This window comes from Emys orbicularis, chromosome 10 (genome assembly GCF_028017835.1).
Source record: "Emys orbicularis isolate rEmyOrb1 chromosome 10, rEmyOrb1.hap1, whole genome shotgun sequence".
Classification (NCBI taxonomy): domain Eukaryota; kingdom Metazoa; phylum Chordata; order Testudines; family Emydidae; genus Emys; species Emys orbicularis.
In genome coordinates, this window is record NC_088692.1 from 55,229,031 (window position 1) to 55,250,862 (window position 21,832).

General features: G+C 40.6%; 1 protein-coding gene across 2 annotated transcripts in view; it reads left to right on the forward strand.

Annotated features, from left to right (window-relative positions):
• Positions 1 to 21,436, forward strand: part of TBC1D2B (TBC1 domain family member 2B) — a 69,080-nt gene extending 47,644 nt beyond the window's left edge. Inside the window, exons 4-13 of one of the 2 annotated variants that reach the window (XM_065412840.1) lie at positions 464 to 627; positions 1,690 to 1,916; positions 3,902 to 4,294; positions 7,522 to 7,632; positions 9,436 to 9,629; positions 10,378 to 10,872; positions 15,820 to 15,937; positions 16,253 to 16,438; positions 17,835 to 17,956; positions 21,241 to 21,436. In XM_065412840.1, the coding sequence (XP_065268912.1) occupies positions 464 to 627; positions 1,690 to 1,916; positions 3,902 to 4,294; positions 7,522 to 7,632; positions 9,436 to 9,629; positions 10,378 to 10,872; positions 15,820 to 15,937; positions 16,253 to 16,438; positions 17,835 to 17,956; positions 21,241 to 21,436 (2,206 nt within the window). The remainder of the gene's footprint in view (positions 1 to 463; positions 628 to 1,689; positions 1,917 to 3,901; positions 4,295 to 7,521; positions 7,633 to 9,435; positions 9,630 to 10,377; positions 10,873 to 15,819; positions 15,938 to 16,252; positions 16,439 to 17,834; positions 17,957 to 21,240) is intronic. The other variant, XM_065412841.1, reaches the window with a different exon arrangement.
• The last annotated feature ends 396 nt before the right edge of the window (positions 21,437 to 21,832 follow it).

Consider the following 21,832-nt stretch of genomic DNA (forward strand, 5'->3'; position numbering starts at 1 on the left):
AAAGAACTATTTAAATAAATAGATTAAAAACAAAAAAAACAAAGCCCCACTCCCCAGAAAAACCAAATGTTTCACTGCCAAAACAAATGGATAGAGCAGGGCCAGGAGTGAAAGACCATAGGGATCTCATGTATTTTGGTCATTTGCCTCACAGTACCACGTGCTGCAGCAAAGCCACTCTCCTGGCCCTTGAATATGTTATGATCAGTGCTTAAATACTGATGGTAGGTATTACAGGACACGACTACTTGGGTTTTGTTTGCATTTTATTTAGCGTTGGTTTTGTTAATTTAAGCTCTGTTTAACAAAGAGGATTCATTGATGTGTTTTGAAAGTGTATGTTGTTTGGGTGATTTTCATAAGGTGTACATGTATGATGTGACTAAAAAGGTAAATTTAAAAAAATATACTCCCCCTCAAGAGAGAAAATGGCATCTCTGTGATTATTTTCTTTATTCCACAGAAATTCAATGTCTTCCTTAAGATCTGGAAAAGGAAACAGTGAAAATCGTAAGAGTGTGTTTTATACCAGCGAAGAGTGGGAGATGTTAGATCCAACCCAAAAGGACTTAGAGGAGTCAATGGCACTGGAAGAAAGGCGGAAACATGCATCAGAAGGAAACAAAGGTACCAGAAGATTCTTTTTCTGTTAATATACCACACTGTTAGCTGTATCTTCAGAAAATATAACAAGAATTCAGTCATTTCTTTGCAAACCAAATCTTTGTATCTACAACCATTCCTTTGCACATGAAATTATCTCCTTGTGATGTATTCAAGGGTCAAACAGTGGTTTGTCCATAGTACTGTATTCTGTGGTGCATGTGACGAAGGTATACGAGAGATCTCTTGTATTTGACTCCGTGGGCAGGCGTGTCTTTGTTTTGTTGTTGAGACGCAGGGCTACAAGAGGGAAGGAAAGAGTCAAGATCTTTGGTTATAATCTTATGTAGAGCCAGCCACTTAGGGGAGTCACTGGCTTCAGACTTCAGAGGTGTCACTCTTCATCCAAAGTGGATGAAGCAACTTCCTGGTTGCTGCTACTTGACGAGGGAGGGGGATAATGGGTGGGAAATGTATCTATGCTTTGATTAATTCTTATAGTCATAAGTTTTTGGAGTAACTTCATGAAAATTTGCACAACTCTTTAGAGCTCTTCGGTTGTCCTGAAGCATTAGTTAACGTAGGAGATAGCATCCTTCTGTCTAAACAAAAGCACTCATCCCTGCAATCTGCTCCATTCAGGAGGACCCTCACACCTATGGAGAACACTAGTAGCTTAAATGGTGCTGCACAGGTGTGGCTGCCTGTTGGGTCTGATTTTAAGGTTAGGGCCATAGTTGTTTAAAACAGAAGAAATCTTAACAGTTAACTGTAGTTTGCTTCCATGGCAAAGTAAACTTGGTGGCTTGGAAAGTCTTTCATTTTTGTAGTGAGTATGTAAAATTCTGTTTAATTCGTCAAGCATATTTCCTCAGTCTCACATTCATGGTCTCTCTAAAAAAAGACCTTTAATGCCAAAAGAGATGTCAAAGGAAGCAACTTGGAAAATGAGTCATACTCAACAATGATGTGTTGGGTGTGTTTAAACTTTGGTATAAGTCTAATTTTAATGAGCAAATGCAGACATATTTTATAAAGAAACTTTTTGAATGCATTGAAACCTCTAGAACAAATTGTTTTACACAGGAGTGACTAGTTCAGCCTTTCCATTTGATTTTGGCCGCATTCCATACAAAGCAAGACGTCCATTGAAAGAAATGATTGGATCAAGCAAAAATCGGAATAGCAGTGACACATCTCCAGTTGAATGGAATTCTGGGAATGGCAACAAACTAGCTTCTGAAATGCAACTGAAGTTTCAAAGCCAGCAAGAAGAGTTGGAAAGGCTAAAGAAAGATTTGTCGAGCCAAAAGGTAATTCACACAAGAAGGACAAGCACAGCATTGTCAGGCCTGTCCACAACTGAGAGTAAATCCACCCTTTTAAACTACAAACACCAATGCTAAATGTACCTGTGCATTTGAAAATCTCAAAACAGAGTACCAAGAGATGGAAAAGTCTTTAGGTTGCATAGGGTTCAGTAACTGCTCTTTTGGCTTTTATATCCTCCCTTATTTACCCATTGAAACCAGCTTTCCAGAGTATGTCTGCAGGGAATTAAAGACTATTCACCCCCTGTATCTGCAGTCCCCCTTTGTTCTCCCTCGGAGAACTTCTCATGTCTGAGATCCATCTCTTTCCTAATCACATTAGAGAAAAACAAGCATTTATGCCTAATTTGGATACAGTCTGTATCACCAACAGGGTTTGATAGAGCATGGTACAAGGCTTAGACCAGCAGCTTTAAGTACTGATCCACACTCTGTGTAGGTACTTACATAGCCCCTATTGTTGTAGTAAATGAGTGTTTTCCACATATTTAAAGCTAGTAGAAACAACTCTGTTTCTTTCCAACTTTATTAGATTATGAGGCGGGTTGTTTTGAATTTTCCTATGTGACCTTATTGAGGGGAAAGCTAACTAAATTTAAATGAGTTCCACATTTACTTGTGGAAAGCAGTCAGTCCTCTCGTAGGAGTGAATTCCCTATTCTAGATCCAGCTCCTGTGAGAATTCTTACTTCTACACTCACCGGTCTCCTCCCAGTTGGTTGATAGTTTCATTGGTCCAATAGAACATAGCTGTCATAGCTACTTCTTACGTAGCCAAGAATTATTATCTTAAAGAAAGCTAGGGCTAATCTAGCAGAGAGCTTTGAATATCAGGACAGATATGTTGAACTGGGGTTCTTTGGGAGATGAGCGCCAGAAGGGTGTGTTCACAGTAACTTATATGATTAAACAGTCTGCATTTTGTAGCAGTCGAAACTTTTTTAGGGTATGTACATTCATTCCTAGATATGAGTTAAAATAATCAAGCCTGGAGTCAACACTGTATACTGATAGATTCTCTTAGCATCCGCTTCCTTATTGACTACCAACCCCAGGTGATGATGTGATATGCTGATAGCCATTCGGTTATCAGTGACCTCATCTCTGACCAGTCAATTCAGCATTGGTTCCTTGATTGTGCAGAGCACTTTTGTAAGAGACTTGAGGTTTTCCAGCTGGGTTAGGGCTCCAACTGTTCTCTTCAGCAGTTCAGGCTCTTTGGAATAAAATACCCAAAGAAAGGTGATAAACCCCAGGGGAGGATGAAGAAAAGAGAGTCTGGCTTTCCTGTTACATGGGAAACCTATCTCTCGAAATCCATAGGGTTGCTCCAAATGCCTCCAAGGATCTCAGGCTTGATAGGTAGGCTTATAGGCACAGTTCTCTCTGCTGTATCCTGTTTTATTCTAGGGAACAAAATAATCTACCAGTATCTCCACTGTCGTGAGGCCCTGGTTCAACCTAGACACATCTACACGTTTCTTCAAACCACTGTGAACTTCCAGATCCATCTTCACTGGGCCCCCAGGAGAGAACACTAGTCTCATTCCCAGGCTCTACCCTTCATCTTAGTTTAGGGGAGGAGTTCCATTCCTCTATCCCAGAAGTACAGCCCCATTACATCCTATTGAAATGTATAGCCTATTAGAGCTTCCTCTTAATGAGCTCAGTTCCACTCTTCAGCTACCTAATGGGCCACAGCTGACACTGCTTTCTGCAAGCCTGACACATAATATAGCTTAATACATACATCAGTTAATGGTGTGCCAGGTGTATGTACCCACTTAGAATTATTGTTCTTTGCTTCAGTGGCCTCCAAAAACCCACTGACTTTATTCCATTTGCACTTGTTACTTCATGTAATATTCCAAGTCTTTTTTTCTTTCGTTTTACATAATTATATTCTTAGGCTGTAATGTCTCCTGCCTTTTCTCCACCCTCACTTTACTTTACTTTACTCTTTTCAGGAACTTGTGCGACTCTTGCAGCAGACAGTCCGGTCTTCCCAGTACGATAAATACTTTGCAAGCCATCTTTGTGACAGGGTTCCAAAAGACAAATTAGAGCTGCTACACCAAAAAGATGATCAGATTTTGGGTCTCAACAACCAGCTTGAAAAGCTAAATCTGGAAAAAGATAGTCTTCAGCAGGAAGTAAAGAATCTGAAATGCAAAGTTGGAGAACTCAATGAGCAGCTGGGTATGTTAATGGAAACAATTCAAGCCAAAGATGAAGTGATCATGAAACTCTCTCATCAGCTCAGTGAATGTGAGGACAATCCATCCTCCCAAAGTGGAACAGCAAATTCTTCCATGTCATCCTCTTTTAACAAGGAACTACAGGAGCTGGACAGACTAAAAGTAAGAGCAGTGTGCCTCTCCGTTGGGGGTAGAGGAATCCCTAGTTCTCTATAATGCTTCACAATAGGCCATCCTGTGTAAGAGATCACTAGAACCTTCAGAATTGCTCTAGAATACTCACACCCATGAGATTTTTTTTTCTCTTCCCAGTGGAGCTTGGGATCTACATTTTGCTCCCTGCAGGACAATATAATCCATAGCCACTAAAGTGTTGTGCTGGTCCACTCTGCTGTAGTACAGTATATTGTGTTTTCAGTAATACAGTCATAGGCGCTGACTCCATGGGTGCTTCAGGGCTGGAGCACCCCCGGGGGGAAAATGGTGGGTGCTGAGCACCCACCGGCAGCCCCCCATCAATTCGCCCCCAGCACCTCCCCCCCCCTCCCTCCCTGCACCTCCCGCCTGCCGCAGTCAGCTGTTTCGCTGCATTCAGAAGGCGTGGGAGGAGCGAGGACGCGTCGCGCTCAGGGGAGGGGGCAGGAAAAGGCGGAGCGGAGCCTTGAGGGAAGGGGTGGAGTGGGGGCATGGTCTGGGGTGAACTGGGGTTGAGCACCCCTCCCTCCCCCCCCCCCCCCCGGGCACTTTGGAAAGTCGGCACCTGTGAATACAGTAATTGCTATGGAGGAAGAATACCTTGAGAAGTAATCAGGAATACCGGGGAAAAAATAGGGGGTAGAGAGAAAATAGGGTTACCATATTTCTACAAGCAAATAAGAGGGCACGGGGGGGGAGGAGCCCCGCTCTAGCCCCGCCCCTGCCCCGCCCCCATCCACTCCCTCCCACTTCCCACCCCCTGATTGCCCCCCTCAGAACCCCCAACCTCCCCCCCGCTCCTTGTCCCCTGACTGCCCCCTCCTGGGACCCCTGCCACTAACTGCCCCCTAGGACCCCACCCTCTATCTAAGCCGCCCTGCTTCTTGTCCCATGACTGCCCCCTCCTGAGAACCCCCTACGACCCTACCTGTCCCCTGACTGCCCCGACCCTTATCCACACCCCCACCCCATATTCACACCCCAACCCCCAGACAGACCCCCGGGGACTCCCATGCCCTATCCAACTGCTCCCCGCCCCCTGACAGGACCCTCAGAACTCCTGACCCATCCAACTCCCTCTGCTCCCTGCCTGCCTCGACCCTGCTCCACACCCCTGCCCCCCTGACAGCCCCCCCAGAACCCCCGACCCATCTAACCCCCCCTGCTCCCTGTCCCTGACTGTCCCAACCCCTCTCCACACTCCTGCCCCCCTGACAGCCCCCCAGAACCCCCGACCTATCTAACCCCCCCGCTCCCTGTCCCTGACTGTCCCAACCCCTCTCCACACCCCTGCCCTCCTGACAGCCCCCCCCCCCCAAACTCCCGACCCATCCAACCCCCCCTCCCTGTCCTCTGACCAGGGCCGGCTTTAAAGAGCCCAGGAATCGGGCTGCACTCCGGCCGGGGTTGCGGGGCTTGGGGCCGGGCCGGAGGTGCTCGGCCGGGGCTGGGCCAGCGCGCTCGGCCGGAGCCGGGGCCGGCGCTGCTGGGGCCCGAGCCGCCGGAGCCGGGGCCGGCGCTGCTGGGGCCCGAGCCGCCGGAGCCGGGGCCGGCGCTGCTGGGGCCCGAGCCGCCGGAGCCGGGGCCGGCGCTGCTGGGGCCCGAGCCGCCGGAGCCGGGGCCGGCGCTGCTGGGGCCCGAGCCGGGCCGGGGGTGCTCGGCCGGAACCGGGGTCGCTGCCCTGGGGCCGGGGTCGCTGGGGCCCGAGCTGGGCTGGAGCCGCTGGGGCTGCCGGGCGCCACTCGGCCCGGGCCGGAGGGAGCCGCTCGGCCAGGGCCGCGCCTCCCCGGAGCTCTCCTTCTCGCGCCCCCCGCCCCAGCTTACCTGCTGCTGCCTCCCGCTTGCCCCTGCTTCTTTTCAGACTTCCCGCGAAGATCTGATTTGCGGGAAGCAGGGGAGGGGGAGGAGCAGGTGGGCGGAGCGTTCAGGGGAGTGGAGGAGGGGGAAGACAGCTGCAGGGCCGGACAGCGTGGTAAGGCTGCAGGGGATGGGGGGAGCCGGGAAGGGGCTTTGGGTGCCCAGCGGCGCTTGGCCGCCGCTTTTCTGTCTATAAATAGCCGACCGGGGGAAATCCCGGACATTTTTAGATTTTTAAAAATCCCCCCCGGACAGCTATTTATAGACTGAAAAGCCGGGCATGTCCGGGGAAATCCGGACATATGGTAACCCTAAGAGAAAACAAGGATGTAAAAGAAGAGTCAGAAACAAAGAACAGATGGTAAACATAAATGAGAGTAAAAGGAATAAGGGGGGGAAATAAAAGACCAATGTAAAATGACGGAAAGGTGACTTAGACGTAAAAGGAGGAATAGACCAGCAATAAAGTCAGAATTAATAGTGCTGACCCTATTGCTAGTGACCTACTTTCTCCCCTAACTCCTTTCACAGTTTTATAGGATATTGGAGTTTGGGTTCAAACAAAATTTGTATTTTTGGTAAACTACCATTTAAGCTTGCTTGCCATTGGATAATTACTCTACTCCAAAACAATTTGGAATATGAATGTGTTCCTATTTAAATAAAACTTTCAAAGGGAAAATCCCTTTTTGTCATTTCATCCGCAACTTCCTACATCAGAGCATAAGGAATTCTGGATAATAAGGGATTAAACTACAGAAATGAATAAGCAAATAGTATTTTATCTACTAACAGAAGTGGATGTAGCAGATGAGGAATGTTGAAGATGTGGGAGTAGCAAGAGATGATTGTTTGTTTGAAAAGTACCATCTTTCTCTCACTCACCACATAACTTCAAGCTCTGGAGGTCAGGGTTTAGACAGGTTAAAGTGAGTGAGCTTTTTGCTAGATATGTGTATTTCTGCATCGTGGACATAGCCTTTGAAGTAATCATATATATGGTACCAATTGATTGAACCTATTCCTGGAGATTTGTACTGGCAATGTAAGTTTGGCTTTTTTTGTGCAAGGCTAGAAAAATAATATTATGTGGTTTGGTAGTGATATTTAACTGACAAGATCTAATAGCGAGACAAGATGGGCGAGGTAGTATCTGTTATTGGACCAGCTTCTGTTGGTGAGAGATACAGACTTTCGAACTACACAGAGCTTTTCTTCAGGTCAAGTCAAGATCTAATAGTGACTGCTTGTCCTATATTCTACTGTATGTTGTCAAGTAGAAGTTTAAATGTCAATATCTATAGATGGTAAACTTCAATTTTTATTTTTATTAACAGGACAATCTTCAGGGTTACAAAACCCAGAATAAATTTTTAAATAAGGAGATTTTGGAACTTTCTGCTCTACGAAGAAATGCAGAAACAAGGGAGAGAGACTTGAATGCAAAGGTCCGATTAACTCAGTTTTGCTATACTTGAAGGGTTCCACTTCTGTTTGAAAATGTCTAAAATAGATATTGGAGAAATGTTTAAACAGTGAAAATGATCCTTTCAGCACTCAGAACTGCACAGCTCCTTAAATCCATTGTCTTTTTAAAAGTTTTATTTCTCAGTTTTCTTGAAGAGTGACACATGGTAATGTGGGCATGACTTATTCCCCACACACATGCTGTTTATATTCCATTGTGTTGCAATTTCATTTGTAAATCTGCCCAAGAAACTCCACTCTACAGTAGAAATGGAACTGTTTAGATATTTTTTGTATGGCGACTCTCTGATGAATGCCACTGTGCTTGTTACAATCTATTTAATCTTGCTGCATGAATGATTTCTCAGAGATTTGTATGACTTGACATTACCAGTGAATTAAAAACTGCAGTCTTAATTTATGAGCACAGAATATTTCATGCAACATTAAGATTGCAACATTTTGCTTTTTCAGGACACACAAGTCAGGAAATGCAGTTAAGGATGAGACTGTATTGTCATGTACAACAGTACACTAAATATGTCACATTGAGTACAGTAAGCTTTAGTGAGTGGGAAGAGTGAATAAATTTTTTTTGTAGCCTGTGTCAGCGTATGTAGATTTAGAGCACATTTGTGTACAGATGAGTAGGGTATTTGAATGAATGTGGTCAAGTTATTGTTTGCTTGGGGCTAATTAGGTATGTTTATGTATGTGGATATACTGTTTGAGCAGGACATGTCCAGACGTGGAGTGCGTTTTTGTATGTTTCATATGTGGATTCCATGAAGTTGTAGCCAGGCCTGAATGATATAAGTATGTGTGGGGCTAGGTTTTTGGCATGGAGGTGCAGGATCATAATTTCTGGACTCTAGAGGAGTCTGTATGTGGAGAGTGAAAGCAAGGAATTTTGAAACATTTTATAATTTTGAAGATATATATAACCAATATCTATCAAACTTTGAGGACTACACGCACACACAAGCTTAGATTTTTAAAATGTCAGTTGTATTTAAATTGTAAGGCTTGGTCTACACTAACCCCCCAAATCGAACTAAGGTACGCAACTTCAGCTACGTGAATAACGTAGCTGAAGTTCGAAGTACCTTAGTTCGAACTTACCTCGGTCCAGACGCAGCAGGCAGGCTCCCCCGTCAACTCCGCGGTACTCCTCTCGCCGAGCAGGAGTACCGCAGTCGACGGCGAGCACTTCCGGGTTCGACTTATCAAGTCCAGACAAGACGCAATAAGTCGAACCCAGAAGTTCGATTGCCAGCTGCCGAACTAGCGGCTGGGTATAGACGTACCCTAAGAGTATAAAAGATTGGTGCTACCACTCATATCACACATCAGTGGCTGAATGGATTTTGTTCAAAGTGCCCTCCTCTCCCCGCAGCCCCCCCAAAAAATCACCTTTGTGCTGATACTCGGCATATGACAACTCAGCCCAAAATAAGACACCCTCTCCCTCCCCCACCAGTAAGTTGTGACTGTAAAGATCCATTCCAGTCTGAGTATGCAGCATTTAATTATAGTATTTGCTATCATAAACAGTATAATAAAATAAAATCCATTTCAAAATGTTTGTTCAAATGTTTGAGTCATTTTGTGCATTCTGGGCATGTAAAAATAGGAAAGGAAAATGGACTATTTTCAGGTTATAGATTTGTATCCTTTTGATCTTTAGGCTGTGTGAATTTTGAACCAGATGTTTAGAAATACTTAGTGTGACATGTATTTGTGTTTCAAATTAGTACAGTAATTTGGCATGTTATTCTCTACAGTGTGCTAGCCTGGAAGCCAAACTTTGTCAGATAGAAAGTAAATACTTGATCTTGCTTCAAGAAATGAAGAATCCTGTTTGCTCTGAGGAACAGAGCCCTGCTCGTGATGTCATTACTCGATTGCTTGAAGATGCTTTGAAAGTGGACAGCAGTGAGCATCCAGAACAAGCTTTCTTTAAACCTTTCCTTGTCAGGTAAACCTTAGGCTAATTAATTATTTTGAGGGCATCCAGTCTGTATTTGGAGGGAGGCATGGGCGGAGAATGGATTTCAGATATGAAACTTCATATATATTGTAAAGTCTTAAGTATCTTAAAAGTACTTCAGGAGAATGAATATACAATGTTTTCTTATCCTCCATTTCCCCTCTGAACAGTACACTTATACCCTAGGCTTCTTGACTGATGTGTATTGCTGGGCCAAAGATATTTGCATATGAAAATTGATAGTGGTAATTTTTTTTTTAATTTCTAGTTTACTTTCCTTCCATGAATAATAGCATAACTATATCGGTGAAATCACATAACAGGCCTTGTAAGCACAATACTTTGTTTCAATTATATTAAATAATTTGGTATCAAATTAAATATCGGCAAAATTATCCAATACATTTAACTATTCCAGATATTAATGCAACATGGTTGACCCATAATTCTGTGGCTTAAACTCCTTGCAGTGACTTAGATAACATTAATTCCAAATGTAGATACAGCCTTTGAATACAGAATGGTTCAAAAAGTAAAATATATTTTGTAATAAACTGAATAGGGAACTTTAACACTTTTATTAAAATAGTATGAAAGCTCTGGCATGGTTTTAAGGATATTGCTATATAAACTATTGCCAAAGTAACTTAAGAATGACTATTTGGAATTTCCTTAGAACATACCAGACTGCAAACTTTTTGTAGAAATCATATTCTTTTTTTCTTTTTCTTTACAGTGAACATGATATTTATGGGTTTCAGACAGTCCCAGAAGACGATGAGGAAGAGAAATTAGTAGCAAAGGTGCGAGCCTTAGATCTGAAATCCATTTCTCTCACTGAAAACCAGGAGATTTCCACAGGGGTAAAATGGGAAAACTATTTTGCAAGCACAATGAACAGGGAGATGATATGCTGTCCAGAACTGAAGACCCTTATCCGCTCTGGAATCCCGCATGAACATCGTTCCAAGATGTGGAAGTGGTGCATCAACCTCCACATTAAAAAATGCAAGGACAGCACTGATCCTGGATATTTCCAAACCCTGCTTCAGAATGCCCTTGAAAAACAGAATCCTGCATCCAAACAAATAGAGCTGGATCTCTTGCGAACTTTGCCAAACAACAAGCATTACTCTTCCCCCACTTCTGAAGGGATCCAGAAGCTAAGAAATGTCCTTCTGGCATTTTCATGGAGAAATCCTGATATAGGATATTGCCAAGGTCTCAATAGGTATTATATTTCAAATCTGATAAATAAAAGAGCTGTATAGTGAAACATTTAATAGACTTGTACAGTAAGGATAGCACTGTGCCTCAGGAAGATGAATTTTTTTATAGTTGACTTCACTAGAGAAATTCCTCATCTTGCTGATTTGCTAATTTGGAAGCTGTTTCAAACGTTGGTAACAGTTTGGGAGTAAATGTATCAAATAGTTGAATTATTTAACAGGAAGAATTTGCAGGAAAAAAAGTCATTCAAAATAATGTTTAAAAGTGCCATTTTAAGACAGTGATCATAAAATTGATAAATAATTTCCTGAAAAATAAGGGGCTTAATTCTCCCTCCTATAATATGAGAAACAAGTTCATCTAAGGGCCATATTGTGGCATACTTGTTCATCTTTCAAAGACATGCACTAGATTATAACAGTTTTTTTTCTATTCAGAGGAGTTGACAACTTGATCAAGTGCTTTAATTTGTTGGCTTTTTTTAATGAGGAGAAAAATCCATGCTTGGGCCATAAGCATAGACTGACAGAAATCTGTAAAATAGATTTTTGCAGAAGAGGTAGGATTGGAGGGAACTTGTACAATGAATGTGGTGTTTAATTGAGTTGAAGTTTTGTGTTGCTTTTATCTCCGTCTTTAGTTTAAAACAAAAAAATGAAAGTTCTGGCTGATGGTTAAAAACGTTTGGCACTAGAAGGGCTACTCCTGGGGGAATTCTGCGTCATTGTGCATGCGCAGAATTCATTGCTCCCGCAGATTTCTTTGCTTACCCACAGAAAAATTACTTCTGACAGGGAAGCAAAGGGAAGCCGCAAGAGTGGTCATGCGCCCACTCCCTGGCAGTGCAGACAGGTCAGTTTGGGCACCCAAAGCAGCCAGTAGAGATGTAAATCACGGCCTGGAGGTGTGGGGACTAGGTAGTCGTGTGTGTGTGAGAGAGAGAGAGACACTCTGTCCCTCTCACTCGCTATTGCAGCATGCTTGATGTGGAGGGGCAGGGCTTTGGGGTATTTCTGAAGAGGTAGTTGTAGGGCAGGCTCTGTTCCCTCTGGCAGAGGAGAATGTAGCAGCCTCCCTGCTTAGTTAATTGTTCGTAGCGAATTCCCCCAAGAGTATAAAACAGGTGTAAAAAATTTTAAGACTCCTTTACATTGCCAGACTGGTGTAAAGGAGCCTTATTGTAAAGGACAGTATGGCCTTATAAATGCTTATGGTGCTTTAGTGATTAGAATTGGTCTAAATTTTTGGACTGAAAAAATTTCCTATCAAAATGTGCTCCATGAACTGTTTGCTACTAACTTTTTTGGAGATGGTCAATAGCCAGTATAGATTGTGAGTTTGAGTCTCTGGCCCTCACTTGCTCTTCAGTTGCCTATGATGTAACACTGAGCATATGGGTGCATATATTTTTTGACTAATAATTAGATGTAAAGGGTCAATACTAGCTACATTACTATTAGATGTGGGGGGAGGGAAGAGGGTTTGATGATTTCCTCCAATGCCCCACGCTCCCATTCTCCATCCACTGTATTGTAGTTTAAATAAATTACCAAAATAATTGAAACTAGCTGGATTATATTGCATTATTTTGACAAAAAATATGCAGAATTTTGCAGAATTTTAAAATATTGGTCGCAGAATTTTTAATTTTTTGGCACAGACTTCCCCCAGGAGTAAAGGGCCACAGACCCTATCATTTGCCCTAGTGCATCTTATGCTAATAAATCCAGTCAGGAAATCCTGACCCTGGTGTTTCCATTCTAAAAAACATTTCAAGAGTTTGTAGCATTCCTAACATAAGTACAGAAGAATATTCAGGATCCATAAAAGTCCTCTGTAAAAGAAGGGGTTGTCTGCACTTTTTCCCCCCATTGATATAGTTTTTCACTGATGTAATTACACTGGCTAACACCTGTGGAGTTTAGTAAGTTTACTGCATTGGTGTAAAGTGACTTGCCTGGTACAGCTTTGTCCTGGTTTGAAATCTATACCAGATGAAGCTGGTGAAGCTACATGTGTGCATAAAAGAAAAACAACAAAAAATAGTGTAGACAATCCCAAAAGGATTCCTCTCTGGGAGGAATTTGTGGTAAATTAATCTTGTGTCTTAATGTGTGCAAAATGTTTCCAAAATTTTCCCAGTTATTTTCACATAAGCCTCAGCTAGAGCAAGAACATTCTGTTTAGTATTCACTATGCAACAGATACTTCTACTTTTTTTTTACTAAGAAAATGTGACCCAGAAATAAAATAAAATCAAGGATTGCAGGAATCTGGTGGTAGGGGAGACTGGCTCGGTGGGGCCGCGAGGTGGGGGAGGGGAGTGATATTCTCTTCTGTAACTTTCTTCCTGGTTTTCTTTTGTCTCCACCACCAACATTTTTAAAGTTGTCACTTCTCCTTGATTGTTTTGAGACACCTAATTGGGATATTGCTGTACTGGCAGTTGGTAAAGAGAAGAAAGAGATAGGGCAAAAGGAGAGAGTGGGGAAATGCAATCCAATCTGGTTCATATGTAGGTGAATCTAATAACACTGTGTGACACAGAAATTTTCATAAATTATACAATTATATAAAAATTATATAAAATCATATTTTTGTAATGAAATGAAATCCTCATAAATTAGAGAGAATTATGTATAGTTTGGGGTTTTTTTTTAGATTTAAAAAACAAAGTTCCTAAATCAAGGCAGACGGGTTGCTATCTCGAAAGCCCAGAAATCTGTTGGTTTGGAATGCTTAAATAGTATAGAGATAGCTGCTGACATAAGAACCTAGCAAAAAGTGGAGTTGGGGAATGAAGTGTGTTAGTCAGTTTTGCTTACAGTGGTAGATAAATGAAAGAAATAACTAGTTAAACAACTTTGCCACTGGACTTGTCCAAGGATTGGGAGCCTAAACAAGGTCTATAGGATTTCACACAAAGGTGGAGGGCACAGGGAACAGAAGTGTTCCCTTTTGATTGCTTATCAGTCACTTGTGCTTAGAAAAACTTGGGTCCTGAAGGTAATTGTACTGTGCTCAAAAATGAACTACCCTTGGAGATAACAAAAGGAATGGCTTATTCTGGATCAGAGCCATCATGCTCTTGGCCAACACCAGGTGATTAAGGAGACAATGCAAGAAACCTCATGGCTGAATTAGAATTTCAGACTGAGTGTGACCTAACTTAATAAAATAATTATAAAATGTTTTTGCTGTTTTTGAACGTTAATTCTCAGACTTCAGCAGATTCACAAAACTTAAGGAAAAGGTAATATCTATGCCCTCACTGTAGTTTCCTTCACCTTGCAAAGTCTGAGAAGCTGTCATAGTTCTATGATGTCCTAAGCAGTTACTGTTTCCACATTCAGAAGTTTCAACAAGCAAGTGATGTTAGATTAAGGCAATCTGACTTGAAAAAGAAAAGTCAAGTCTGATATTATGTGCACTTAATGTAACTTTGGTTTTCATCGCTCCCCTTGACTGTGCAAACAGGAAGACCAGAAATGCAGCTAAATGTCCTTTGATCATGTTATGGTTTTCATGAAATGGAAAAGTAAAACAGACACATTAGTATTTTTATTTTATTTTTCAAACTACACAGCCCAACCAGTTACTTTTTCGGAAGCCGTGAATATGCCACACTTGCTGTTACATTCCTGAAAGCTCCTTCACTTAGAATGCTTTATAGTACAGCCCTAGGGGAATTTTTCCTCAAACAGTTCACTCCTTAATTGTGGTTTTTTTCTGACTCAGTGGCCATCCCAGCTTCTTCACAAAAGGCAAAAATGAAATTCAGTTCTCTCTGTTACCAGAAAAGAGAGACGATTATCACTTTATACAACAAAATATAATCAATGTATTTTTTTTTCCATAGCTTTTGGCAAATAAACTTCTAAGGCTCCAAACCTACAAGATGCTCTATGTGGGCTGATCCCTGCAAGCGCATGGTGCTCCATTGACTTCAGTGGGGCTCTCTGCAGGCACAAAGGTTCTCCTGTGCCAAAGCAGCTTGCAGGAGTGGGCCTTAGTATATCACAAAATACCTTGAAAAGCTGCACAGTCATTTCACTTTAGATGCTAGATACTTTTGGAAAGCTCACTAAATAACTTGGAAATCAAAGGAAAATATCATGCTTCAATTGGAAATTTTTTAGCCTAATTTCTCAACTAAGACCTACAATGACTATAACGTGGAAGGGATTGGTGAGAAATATTGATTTTACCTTTTTTCTGTTAATTTATTTTGTGAGTTTGCTGCCAAACTATGTGTAATCATTGTCACAGTTTCCCCTATATAGTCAGTTAGTTTTTTCTGATTATTTGTGTGAAACACACAGCAAAAAGGGGGAGAATTTTTTAAAGTAACTTGTGATCATACATCCATAAATATTGGCGTGGGGTCTCGGGCATGCATAGCCCTTAGAATTACTTTTAGCTCATTTTTAAAATTATGGTAAATTTCAAGTTGGCAGTGTTGTACATAAAACAATAGCTTTAAGAAATGTTAACTCCTTTAATTCTGTTACAGAAGGCTATTTAAATAATGCACAGGACTTCCTTTGTGTATAATGTGTAGGAGGGTCTTTATTTTCAACTCTGCCATTAAAGGAGGCTGTGCGGATTAGGAACCACAGCAATGGCCTTGGAACCAACAGATTCCCAATACTTTAATTTGGCCAAGCCACTGACAGAATGGCTTCCAGCAAATCAGTTTGCTTCCTTTTGCCTTAATTTGTCCACTTATTTAGCTGAATAGAAGTACTGACGCCCAAGACATGCCTCCTGTTCGAGCTATCCTAATAATTTTAAATGTATTTAGCAAATTGGTTAATGTAGCCTATTATCAGTCCATTATTCCTTGATGAACAAAAAGTAAGGTAGTTTTATTTTAAAACTTAGTTTTAATAGATTTGATTTGTGTTTTAGTGGGCCTGTTTTCAAAACTGTCTCTTTTTATTTTTAGATTGGTAGCAATTGCACTTCTCTACTTGGAACAGGAAGATGCTTTTTGGTGTCTGGTTACAATAGTGGAAGTTTTCATGCCTCGTGATTATTATACTAAAACTCTGCTAGGCTCTCAGGTATGCATTATGCCAAAATAAAACAGTCTTGAAAACTGCTGCTGAAATATGGTTTCAATCTAATCCTGACTTTGAAAGCTACTTCTTAGAAATTGGGTAAAATGGAGGTAATAATGCTTGCCTCCAACAATGGGGCTATTGTGAGAATAGATTGGTTAGTATATGTAAGTGCCTTGTACAATGGGGACCCAGACCTGACTGAGACTTCTAAGTACTACTACAGTATAAATGTCTAATAAAAAGTGGTGTGCTTTGAAACACGTACAGAGCTATGTAAGTGCTTAGCAGCAGTAATAGCATGTCTGTCGTCTTTAGGTTGACCAGCGAGTGTTCAAGGATCTAATGAGTGAGAAACTGCCACGATTGCATGCTCACTTTGAACAATATAAACTTGACTACTCACTCATAACTTTCAACTGGTTTCTGGTGGTATTTGTGGACAGCGTGGTCAGTGACATCCTCTTTAAAATATGGGACTCTTTCCTATATGAGGGATCAAAGGTGAGTTGTATGAGCTAGATGTTTTTCAGTTCGTATTAGATGTTGTAACAAGACACTGTGGTGTTGAGAAATTCAAGGTGGGGGATGGTTGTATTTCACAAGAGTATGTTAGTTCTAAGAGCTGGTCAAAAAATGGAGTGAGGAGGAAATTTACAAAACAGCTTTTCCAGCCAACAAATTCTTCCATTTTAAGTCGAAATTTTGGGACTTGGAAATTTTCCACAACTTTCAATAAGCAGAATAAAACCAAGTATTTAGATAGTTCCCTTTCATAACACTTTAAATGCATCACAGTCCTTTTAGAGAAATAAGCAGATATCTAACCAGTATTTCCTGGGTTACAAATATTCTAAAATAGAGGTGTAGGAAAGTGCAAGACTTGGCTCAGAATAGGGAGGTGGCATTTGTTTTCCTGTCACCCTACAGCAATTTTTTTAAATTTATTTCTGTAGACACCCATCTAGTGCTCGGGGCATGTAACCCATTAATTAAAAATTGCAGCATTAAAAAGAGACAAACAGCTGCCTATAAATGTACCTCAGCAGAAACTCGCATATGAAATGGTAGCTGAATAAAACTGACAGTTTTATTTAAAAGGTTTTATTTTTCTCAGACATAGATACAACAGGAACACAGTACTTAAGCAAATAGGGGAAGGGGGAAGAAAGAGAGATGGGGGGGGGGGGAAATAGGCAAGAGTAGTAAGTTCACTACCATAACCTTCTCTTAAGTGAACATTCCAGTTTACAATGTGGCTTTTATTTTTTTTTATTTTTATGTGTGTGTTTGTTTGTTTGTTTGTGTAAAATAACTTTCAAACGACCACAATACTGTGATAAGATATACCTGTACAGAGTTGCAAAGTGCTAGGCCTGCTGAACCCATTCCATCATAGACAGAGTGTCTAGACTGTTGTAACTCCTACCAGTGACTGACTGAGCAGCTGTTGGCAAAAGTTGAATTGGCTTGCAGTTCCCTATAACATATATTCCCAAGTGTTCAAATACCCCACAAGACAAGATTGTGAGGTCCCAGGCACTGAAAAGCCAATTACTTTTTTTAAATATGATGCAGAACATTTTTTTTATTTCAACTCTGAAACAGCTTTGGTGGTTTATTAGGCCATATTGTCTTTGCTTTACAGATTAGTTTTTGTAAAGAGCTCAGAAGCCTTTGGGCATTAGTTTTGATGGTGCCCAAATTATTATTGTACCTGGGAAAAAATGTTTGAACATCACAAATGGAGCTGTTTCCCCTACAGAAAGCTGCCATTATGCTAAACAGCACACACTAATGCAGGAAGACCACAATATTTCTAAAAACCAGTTTTATTATAAAAGTGTATTCAGAATGTAATGTGTGTGTGTATATATATAAATCTTTTTTGAATATCCAGGTCATTTTCCGTTTTGCCCTGGCTCTTTTTAAATACAAAGAAGAGGAGATCTTAAAACTGCAAGATTCAATGTCCATATTCAAGTACCTCCGATATTTCACTCGCACCATTCTTGATGCTAGGTAAGTACTTTAAAAACATATTTAATATCAACAATATTTTGTGTTGGGGCACAAATGAGACATTTCACCTAGATGAATGACATCTGTTCAGAAGAATATCTAGTGAGATTTCTAGTCACTGGTTTAATTTTTGTCTATCCTCTTCCTTAAAATGTGTATGTGAAAGACTTCCCCCATTCAGAATATAAAAGCAAAAAAATAGCTGCTGATAAAATGATAAAAGCATCATCTTCTAAGCAATTCGGCAATTTAACCCCATATTACTATATTTACTATGTAGTGTTGCCATTTACTCTTATTGATATTTGTATTGCAAATAAAATAAATAGTAGCACTTAGAGCCCCATTGTGCTAGGTGCTGTAGAAACACACATAAAGATAGTCCCTGCCCTTACTTTATGCTTAGATTATAAGTTGTTAAGAGATATGGACATGTCCTATTGAATCAAGGTTATCTTGTGTACTACTAATACATGTACATAGGCAAGCATTGGGTTGTCAGAAAATTTTATATTCTGGCATGTGTGTGTGTTTGAGATTATGGGAACTAGACAGTGCTATAAGTGCTATTCTGTCCTTAATTCTTCTTTGCATAGGTAGTGCAGTTTATGTGCACTGTATTCAGCATAAATTAGCACCTAATGTTCTTAAATATTTGATACAGGGAGGGTGGTAAGTTAAATAACAGCAAACAAAAATTATTTTTCATAAAATAGCAGTTTGTTTGGATTAGAACAACAGTAATACACTTGAAACTTTTTAAACATTCTTGGCTGTTCTCTGATAACAGCTAAACTGAGGGGGCGGGTGGGGTATTATTTACTATAATAAATCGCATGTGAATTAGGGTTTAAAATCTGATTCCTGTTCAGAGCTCCCTGTATGGTTTGGGAGTTCTGAATGGAAGAAAAGACTAACTTGTCTGTATAGTCTCACCCAGTGCTTAAAGATGAATGTGAGGGGCTGACCCAGTGAAAATCTTCTGCACTTCCACATAAGAGAGGGAAGTTTGGCTTTGGCTCCCCAGAATAAAGTGGCTCTGAGGGGATGGTACACAATGTTTTGTGTGCCTCAGCATTGACTCCCTCGCCCCACCCTTTGATGATGATTTAAGGAATGATTGCAGAGAGTTGTGCTTAGTTCTTGGCCAAAGGAAAATGATGATCATGACTCCCAACCTACAAGTGGAGAAAAGTGTGTGTGGGTTTGGGGAGGTGGGTGGAAATGTTTTTAAACACACAAAGCAACAGAAAGATAAATAGTGCTTACTAAATCTGAGCCTTTGGAGTATTCCAGGAATTTTTAACCTATAATCTCCTTTGAATTAAAATGACTTCCCACAACAACACTGCCAGAAACTGATGTGTGCAGACTGAATTGTTGTCTCTCCCTAATTTCAACAGTAGTGCTTTTTTCTTTGAGATAATGTCAATCTTGAGGCTTACAAGACTTGTAAAGCTGGACCTTCTTTTTTATAAATGTGTCTAACACCTAGTGATGGAATTCAATATTGATTTTTAAAATTGGATTACTGCAGCTCCCACAGAAACCTTTTTGTATTACCGAGGCATGTTTACTAAACCAAGTTGGCTTAAGTCTGTAAAATTTGGGGCCCCAACTATTTACTTTTTAAAAATTATAGGCACATGTCGGTGTAGAAAAGCTTCGTAATACATACACACTGCGTTCTGTTTTTTAAATCCCATTCTGTATTTGACTTTTAAATTGACACTTGTATGAAAATATTTTATAGTAGTATAGTGCCACCTCGTGGATTTAAGCTGAATTGATTAATTTAAAAATCAATCTTTGTAAAGTAGGCTATATGATTCATGCCCTTCTAGCCTCTCAAGTTCACCATTTTACAAACAATTTACTTATAAAAAATATTTTTGAACTTGTAAAGCTAAGTGATAAAAAAAAATGTTTAAAAATGACTGTTATAGATGTGAGTCCAGTCTTGTGGAAAAACACACATCATCCTATTCATAGTACAGGAAAGATAGACATTCAGTTATGTTATTCCTGGACATTTTCCAGAGGCTGGAATAATTAATTGGCACTAACACATTTCTGAAGTTTAAGCTGCCTAATTGGAAAAGTCCCGACTAATATGTGCATTGGTGCAACTTCAGAATAATGTACAGGGAAATAAGAATTGTACACCTCTACCCTGATATAACGCGACCCGATATAACACGAATTCGGTAAAGCAGCGCTCCCGGGGGGCAGGGCTGCACGCTCCGGCGGATCAAAGCAAGTTCGATATAACGCGGTTTCACCTATAACACGGTAAGATTTTTTGGCTCCTGAGGACAGCGTTATGTCGGGGTAGAGGTGTATATCTAATTGTCTCATTATGATAAAAATTGTACTTCAGATGACCTGTTTTAGAGTATATATTTAGTGAGAGGTTATTGATGTTTGTGTGCATAGAAACAAGGAAATTATTGTTTTAACCTGTAAGACCTCTGAGTCTTATACAATATGAATGTAGGAAAATCCCAGCCTTTCAATCTGTAAACTGCAGACCATCTTAAGAGAAGCTAACAAATTGATCCCAATTGTTATTGAAATTAATCAGGTGCTCGAATGAGCTATTAAGGGGAAAAGAGAACTTCAGATATAATAATTAAAGATCTGTTTTATCACAGTTGCAGATCAGCAATATTGCTTATTCTCCTACAAGGATAGGCTAAATAGAATTATAGTATTTTTTTTTTTAATAAGGAAACTGATGCAGTACTTTCTGGAGCCATGAAATGCAGAATGCAACTACTGTTGTAGCCCATTTATTTTGAAAGTGCAGTGCATTTGGACTTGTACAGTAACCTAATGTCAGATTTCTCAAGGCAATAGTATTGAATTAATTTCAGCAGAACTAAAGCAGAAGATCTGAAAGAAGGAATATTTAGGAAGTAAATATTCAGTAACCACCCTGGTTGATGAAACTCTTGTTAATCAAAGCTTGGTTACACCTCCTGCTCACAATATTTCAATGTCCATAAAACCATAGTACAGTGTAGACTTGGCAGCTGCTTCTGCGGTCTGGCCAGCATTTAAGGGGACATTCTGTAACTAAAGTGGTCATTTTAAAACTGCTTCTTTTCCAAAGCTACCTTAAAATTTCAACATTTCATCTAAGACACACTAGGTACATGGGGAGGGCTATGCCAGAGATTCATTTCACATCATGTATAAAGCACTAAAGTGAATGAAGCTTAAAACTGCCATTAAAAGCCATAGATCCAGTGGTGATCATCTAATGCTAGGTAATCTTTCAGGAAACTGATCAACATTGCTTTTGGAGATCTGAATCCTTTCCCGCTGCGTCAGATCAGGAACCGGAGGACCTACCACCTGGAGAAAGTGCGCTTGGAGCTAACTGAACTTGAAGCCATTCGTGAGGACTTCCTGCGTGAACGGGAGACCAGCCTAGACAAAAGGGACCTTATCAGTGATGACGAAGAAGATAGTTGAGAGAATTCATTGACTTACACTCTCTTTTGGAATCGTGACCAAAGCTTATTGAGTGGGTTAACTTCAAATACACTTCTATTTTATTAATCCTTTAAAACTGAATGTTAAATAGTGGCATTTGGAAATATGCAGGACAGATTTCCAAACCTCAGCACTTTCTTTCAAAAATATTGTTTTGTATCGGAGGCCAAACAGTTCTGTTTACACCTGTGTTCATGCAACTGTATAGAGCACTTAAAAATTAATATCTCTTTCAATCAGTTAAACAGCTGAGCTGCCAGTTGTTCTTCTGAAGTGCCTCGTCACAGTGTCTGTATGTGAAGAAGTAGCATAGAAAAGTCCTTGCTCTTTTAATATACCATTTTGTCTCATTTCTGAACTTGTATATTATACTGA